This window comes from Sinocyclocheilus rhinocerous, unplaced genomic scaffold (assembly GCF_001515625.1).
Source record: "Sinocyclocheilus rhinocerous isolate Xijiao unplaced genomic scaffold, SAMN03320098_v1.1 scaffold2460, whole genome shotgun sequence".
In the NCBI taxonomy this organism is placed as follows: domain Eukaryota; kingdom Metazoa; phylum Chordata; class Actinopteri; order Cypriniformes; family Cyprinidae; genus Sinocyclocheilus; species Sinocyclocheilus rhinocerous.
The window spans coordinates 140,452-148,144 of NW_015645611.1; the positions used below are offsets into that span (position 1 = coordinate 140,452).

At 36.0% G+C, this 7,693-nt stretch overlaps 1 protein-coding gene across 1 annotated transcript in view; it reads right to left on the reverse strand.

Moving 5' to 3' along the window:
• Window positions 1-7,693, reverse strand: part of LOC107706851 (contactin-1a-like) — an 87,982-nt gene that overhangs the window by 24,668 nt on the left and 55,621 nt on the right. The window contains exons 5-9 of the mRNA XM_016510688.1: window positions 6,492-6,667; window positions 5,813-5,908; window positions 5,517-5,723; window positions 3,732-3,831; window positions 2,113-2,297 (exon numbers count right to left, since the gene is read on the reverse strand). Coding sequence (XP_016366174.1) covers window positions 2,113-2,297; window positions 3,732-3,831; window positions 5,517-5,723; window positions 5,813-5,908; window positions 6,492-6,667 — 764 coding nt within the window. The remainder of the gene's footprint in view (window positions 1-2,112; window positions 2,298-3,731; window positions 3,832-5,516; window positions 5,724-5,812; window positions 5,909-6,491; window positions 6,668-7,693) is intronic.

Sequence of the window (7,693 nt, forward strand, 5' to 3'; positions counted from 1 at the left end):
TATTGATGATATTGCTCCTATAAAAGTCAGTAAGAAGTCTGGCAGACAGAAATCAGCTTGGAGAAAATCAACAGCAGTTCAGAGTATGAAAAGACAATGCAGAAAAGCTGAGCGGATGTGGCGGAAGACGAAACTTGAAATCCACTATAGCATATATAAAGATAGCCTTCGTGCTTTCAATGTGGAACTAGGCAAAGCTAGACAGTCATTCTTCTCAAACCTTATTAACAGTAACTTAAACAACACTCGCACTCTTTTTGCTACTGTTGAGAGACTGGCAAACCCCCCAAGTCAGATTGCCAGTGAAATGCTCTCTGACAGAAAATGCAATGAGTTTGCTTCCTTCTTTTCTGAGAAGATCAATAATATCAGGAAGGCGATTAGCACATCCTCAAGTTATGCAGAGGTCAGACAGATTGATACTATGATACTATGAGACATAAGATACTATGTCTACTTTTGAAGCAATTGGTAGCACAATTTTGGAAGAAATAGTACAGCACCTTAAATTGTCAACCTGCTATCTTGACACACTTCCCACATATTTTTTCAAAAGGGTGCTTAACTGTTTGGAAGCAGATCTCTTAGAAGTGGTGAACGCCTCACTTCTTTCTGGGACTTTTCCAAACTCCCTGAAAACTGCAGTTGTTAAACCCCTTCTGAAAAAGAGAAATCTTGATAACACCATATTGAGCAACTACAGACCAATATCAAATCTTCCTTTTATAGGCAAGATTATTGAAAAGGTAGTCTTTAATCAGCTGAACAAATACTTAAACTCAAATGGATACCTGGACAATTTTCAATCTGGTTTTCGACCGCATCACAGCACAGAGACAGCGCTCATTAAGATAATAAATGATATTCGCTTAAATTCTGAATCTGGCAAAATATCAGTGCTGGTACTACTAGTTCTTAGTGCTGCGTTTGACACGGTCGATCATAACATACTTCTAGAGAGACTGGAAAACTGGGTCGGGCTTTCTGGGATGGCAATCAAATGGTTCAGGTCATACTTAGAAGGGAGAGGTTATTATGTGAGTATAGGAGAGCATAAGTCTAAGTGGACGTCCATGACATGCGGAGTCCCACAAGGCTCAATTCTTGCACCGCTCTTGTTTAGCCTGTATATGCTCCCACTAAGTCAAATAATGAGAAAGAACCAAATTGCCTATCACAGCTATGCAGATGATACCCAGATTTACCTAGCCTTATCTCCAAATGACTGCAGTCCCATTGACTCCCTCTGCCAATGCATTGATGAAATTAACAGTTGGATGTGCCAGAGCTTTCTTCAGTTAAACAAGGAAAAAACTGAAGTCATTGCATATGGAAACAAAGATGAAGTTCTCAAGGTGAATGCATACTTTGACTCTAACACCTAACAATCAAACACTTAAAAATCAAGTCAAGAATCTTGGTGTGATTGTGGAGACCGACCTTAGTTTCAGTAGTCATGTCAAAGCAGTAACTAAATCAGCATACTATCATCTCAAAAACATTGCAAGAATTAGATGTTTTGTTTCCAGACCAGACTTGGAGAAACTTGTTCATGCCTTGCTCACAAGCAGGGTGGACTATTGTAATGGTCTCCTCACCGGCCTTCCCAAGAATCATTTTCAAAGTTTTTAAATTCCTTGTTTTATTGTTGTGATTATTTTTTTATGATTATTTTACTTCCTTTTATGTAAAGCACTTTGAATTACCATTGTGTACGAAAATGTGCTATATAAATAAACTTGCCTTGCCTAGCATGCATATTACTAGCATATTGGCTGTTTATTAGTACTTCTGAGGTTATTCTTCAGAAGTTATTTATACTGCATGACCATATTTTAGATTCCTTAATCCTACCCCGTACCTAAACTTAACAGCTACCTTACTAACTATTAATAAGCAGCAAATTAGGAGTTTATTGAGGCAAAAGTCAGAGTTAATAGTCAATAGTGAGAACTGGCCCCCAAACTAAAGTGTGACTGTCATTCTTATGTTTTTGGGGGATCATATTTCTAACACGCACGCTGCTTTCCAGAATAAACCTGTAGGAATATGGCATTGCTCTTCTCAGTAATGTCGGGTTGTGGTGTGTTCATGAGGTCATGTGACTCTCACCCTCCACATACAGATGCACTTTGTGTCTGTCTTTGCCTTTGGAGTTGTCGGCCTCGCACTCGTACAAACCCTCATCCTCGTACTGGATGTTGTAGAGATGGAGGAGACTTCCTGCCATACTGATGTTATGACGATGAACCGGCAGATCGCCATCCACCTTCCTCCATCGGATCTGAGGGATGGGGCTGAACACACATACACACACACACACAATATATTACATGGTGAGAACCGCTTGTTAAACACAATCAATGTTACAAAAACATAAACCTTCACCACATTGTGTTTATCAACTATAGATTATATAATGTATGAAAATACATGTAAGACAGAATACCAATCAGTTATCGAGTATGCAAATATTACATTCATGACACTGATGTTCCCAGCTGATCACTTACATTAAGAACTGCAACATTGTTTTGTATTACAAAACATTATTTTCTAAAATGTTGCATCATCTAACTAAATCTACACTAATTTGCATACATTTCCAGAAAATAAATCTGAAGACTGGATAAAGCCAGGTTCAAAATTCTTGTTTGCTTTTGTTGACATATTACAGTTTTTGAATTTCACAGATTTTGGATTTCTATTTTAATTACTCAATAAATCAGAAAATACTGTCAACAGCCAGAAAAAAAAAAAGTTTACCATGTTTTTAGGAATATAATGTTGTATAATTCAGTGTGAAGGATATATGAACAAACCCCTCAGTAAAAACCTTCAGAATATAGAGAGAAATGAGTTTTAGTGTGTGTAAGTGCTGCTGAAGTGGAGGAAAAAACTCTTTAAATAAATGGACTGAGATTGAAATCTACAGATGTGTATAGATAAAGTGTCATAGAATAAACTCTTAAATGTGTATTTTGGACGTTTTCTTTCCATTAGTCTGAAAAAGACATGCTATGGAAGCAAAACTGACCAGTGCATGAAAAACACTGTTGTTTCTGATTTATACATGAGTTCAGTGTAGGCTACTATGAGATATACTGTCATTTTCAGACCTCAAACTTCCTCTTCAATCCCAAACGAACATTAATTGCGACTAAACAGAAACAACTCAAGACAGATATCCAACTGTAATTGCATATGATGTCTCTGATCTTATTTTGAACACTAATTTAAGTCAATAGGAAATTTTCTTTGTACTTTTAATAAATCTAATCATAATTCAGTATGAAAATAAATGCTAGAAAAAAGTCCAATGGTAATTCAGCATGCAAAGTATCTTTGTACTTTAAGAAATATAATCATCATAATTCAGTATAAAATACATGAAAGAAAGACATCCAGTGGTAATTCAGTATGCAAATAATACAGTTATGTCACTGATGCTTTTCTGAATACTGAACATTGTTTCAGTGTCAGTTAATAGGAGATTTGTACTCTTGAGAAATGTAAGTTTTAAAAGAGTTTATATAGAGCACAGGCAGAACGCACATACAGCATAAAGCTGAAATGATCTACAAAATGCAGTTTGAGTGAAATCCGGATGTTAATTGATTCAAACGGAAATATTTGCAGAAAATTGTGCTGAATAATGACGCGTTTGAGGAAAATGACTGAAGTGCTGCCTTGCAAACACTGAGAAGTCATCTGTGTGGCGTTTTTCTTACTTTCCCAGCGCGAAGCACTCCAGCGTGACGTTCTGCCCCAGCAGCGTGTACGTGTCTGGAGATTTGACTTTGATATCAGCGGGATATTTCCTCAGAGAACCTGACAGAGAGCAGATATGAGACGGCAGTGAATGACTGAGGTCCTCATGGATACGTTCTTTCTTCCAGCAGAACGAGTGAGTCTCTTCTGCTTGTTTATCAGCTCTGAGGCGCTTTGACTCAACACTCTCATGATGCTGTGACAGTCACGAGCAACTGTAATATTACACACACGTATGAATCAGGAGCATGCAATGTTGGGACTGAACGGAGGATGTAGTTTTACACTAAAGATGTGCTTTAGATATTAAATGTTCATGAGGAATTAAAGCAAGACAGCACAGGTGAATAGGATAAAAATAACTAACTAACACAAGCTGATCACAGTACATTAAGAATTGAAACATTGCTTTTTATTACAAGTTTTCTAAAATGTCATGTTTAAATATGAAAATCAGGCGATTCCTAGATAAATATGCGCTAATTGTACGCATTTACAGAAAATAAATCTGAACATTGGATAAATCCAGGTTCAAAATTCTTGCTTGATTTTGTTGACATATTAGAGTTGAAGGTTTTTACAGAGGAGATTTTAGATTTCTCTTTTTATCACTCCATAAATCAGAAAATACTGTCAACAGACAGAAAACAAATATATTTTCACCATGTTGTTATGTATAAATCAGTGTGAATGATTTATAAACAAACCCCTCTGTAAAACACTTCAGAATATAAATGGGAATAAAAACAATGTTGTCTTAGGATAAACTGTTACTGATATACTGAAATATATGGTTACTTTCAGACCTCAAACTTTCTCTACTGTTGAAAACGAGCATTTATTTGAGACTAAACAGCAGAAACGATTCATTCTGGACAGTTTTGTGTCATCACATAGAAGAACATCCACTGCTGAGTGATCAGAAACTCATCCCGTCCAGTCATGCTGAAGTAGGATACTATTATTCCTGAACACGTGTGTGAAAGCTTGCTCTGGTGTGTGTGGAGCAGGTTTCTTTGAGGATTTCTTTGAAGAGATTTTTTGAGCTTGAACAGACCTAAAATAAGGACCAGCTGACTCAGAAATACTTCAGAAACCACAGACAGTTTGTTTTCTCTTTCAGATCTTTGCTGTTCCTTCCTCACTCAGTAACACTATCAAGTGGTTTCTACAATGGAAGATATAACAACACTCTTATCATCTGGCAGCACCTCTGCATAAGCCTCACTCACATTTTATTCAGAAACTGAAAAACAGTATTAGTAAGAATTAGGGATGCACCGATACCGATACTGGTATCGGTATCGGGCCCGATACTGTGCTCAGGTACTCGTAAAAATGCCCCGATACCAAACGCCGATACCACACAGCATGTGCGAGTACTGGAAAAAGTGGTATCGGTGCATCCCTAGTAAGAACAGTACAAACAGTAGTATTTACACTGGTGTTAAAAGCAAATGGGTTTAAAACATCAACACCTATAACCTTGATTTAAACTGCAAAAACTGATTTTCTCCTTCAGTATTTTTGTTGTTTTCTAGTAAGTACACATCTGAAGATTCTTAAATCAAGATACATTTACTTGAGATGCAAAATGACTTAAAGTCTTGTTTTCAGAAAAATGTAGTTCATATTTTAAACAAAAAAATATCTGCCAGTGCGGTCAGAAAAATAAACCTAATTCAAAAGGGAAAATCCTTTTTTAATATATTTTTTCAGTGTAGGACGATGATAAAGAGACTCACGCTCGGCGATGGGCACCAGTGGGATGAACTTGCTGAAGACGCTCTTGGCGATGGACGGACTGGAGACGAAACAGGAGTAGTTCCCGCTGTCTGACGCTCGTACGGTGGAGATGTAGAGGTTCCCGGTGGTCTGAGACACAAAGCGCCGCTTGTCCAGAGGAATGAATTCCGGAAACTCGTTGAGTATCCAGCGGAAGAACAGATCCTCTGTAGAGAGCACAGACAGGAAATGATGCAAATGTGTCAGTCAAACTCACAAATGACTGTCAAACCATAGAGTCAGGTGCCATGGTAACCTGGGAAGTGTGGAGGCGGAGCGCACAGAAGCACCGCCCCCTGCCCCTCCTTCACATAGACCGCCTCCCGCTCGTCCGAGGAAAACATGTCCAAGTCTAAAACACAAGATGGAGATTTTATTTCAGTTTTAGTTTTGTGTAGTAACCCTTATTCATGGCAACCTCGGGAGTAATATAACGTAAAATAATTATGATAACAATAATACTGAATGAATTGTGTATAATAATTTAACAATATTTTCTTTAATAAATAAATACATATAAAAATAGCAATAATAAAAATAAGTTACATTTTTACAAGTTACATATTTGGTAAAAAATTTAATATTTCTCCTTGAAAAACTTTTAAAAAATGTCTATTAATGCAATTTCTGAATAAAAATGTTGCCTAATATAATTGAAAACAGGAGAACACCACATATAGAATTTAATTAACTCACACATCAATTTCACACATAATAGCAGTAAAACTGCACAGAGGACACTTTAGAGTCATAATTCAGCAGAAACCGCACAAACGCTTCAGACGTCTGACAGCAGAAATTAATATCCGTCAAGCTCTGAACAATAACAGCTCTGTGTGTGTGTGTGTGTGTGTGTGTGAAAGAGACTGTTTGTGAGTAAGTCAACAGGCCGTTCAGGGCAGCTTTAATAGAGCTCTTCTGTAAGAGTGACTCACATCCGAACTGAACAGAGGCTTTCTGACTGACGAGCGTCCCAAACTCATTGCTGGCCAGACACGAGTAGTTCCCAGCATGCTTGCTCTTGTCGGGGAAGCTGATGACGAGGTTTCCTCCCATCAGACTGTAGTGATCGTCATTTCCAATAACGACTTCTGTGTTGTTCAGCCTCCACCTGAGAACACACACACACGCACACACACACACACACACACACAAACACACACACACACACACCATCAGAACTGATGCAAAATGCCTTTACTGAGACTGATTTATCAGATTATTGCTGATAAATTAATTACAGAAGTTCTACAATGAATGAATCTAAATAAATCTAATGGTCAATGATAAAGAAGATTTAGAGGAATTATGATGTGGAACCAGATTAAGCCAAATTACAGCAGCAAATTATTTTAGACTGAAGTGCCACAAAAATAGACATGATAGCGTGATAATATCACTTAATGGACACTGAACACATCATTCCTTGAAATACTTTGGAAGTAACATGTGACAGGGTTATTATAGCTAAAAGTAAAAGCATTTAAAAAAATTATTATTTGAAAAAAAAAAAAGAACAAAAAAACATTCACTGAAAAAAATATTTAATATAAAAAAATTATTTAATTTCAGCTAATTAACAAGATAACATGCCCCTTTTTCATTAGGCATATTAGACATATTAAATTAATATAAAATGAAAATGGAAAATATAAAAAATAAAAACTTAATTTAATTCACCTGTAATTTTAAAGTCAAATTTTTTTATGTGAATTATGAACTACAGCACTGTCACAGAACTATTTTCAGTGATGGAGTGAATAATAAATAACATTATTGGACCATTATTGTTGAACTTAGATTATTTATTGGATCATCATTTATCATCTTAACCCTATAAAAAGTCATATCCATCTATAATGTTTGAATATTGTAAACCTTCAGTAGTACGGTATATAAATGTAGCATGGTATATAATTTTTTGGACATTTTATATAATGTCCAAAAATATACATACCATACACACACATATATATATATATATATTAAAGTATATATATATATATATATATATACAGAGAGAAACTTAGTTATATACAAAAAAAGTTATAAACAAAAACTTTATGTATTTTTTTTAATAAATATTTAATACACACACATACACACACACACACATATGTATATGTGTGCACATGCA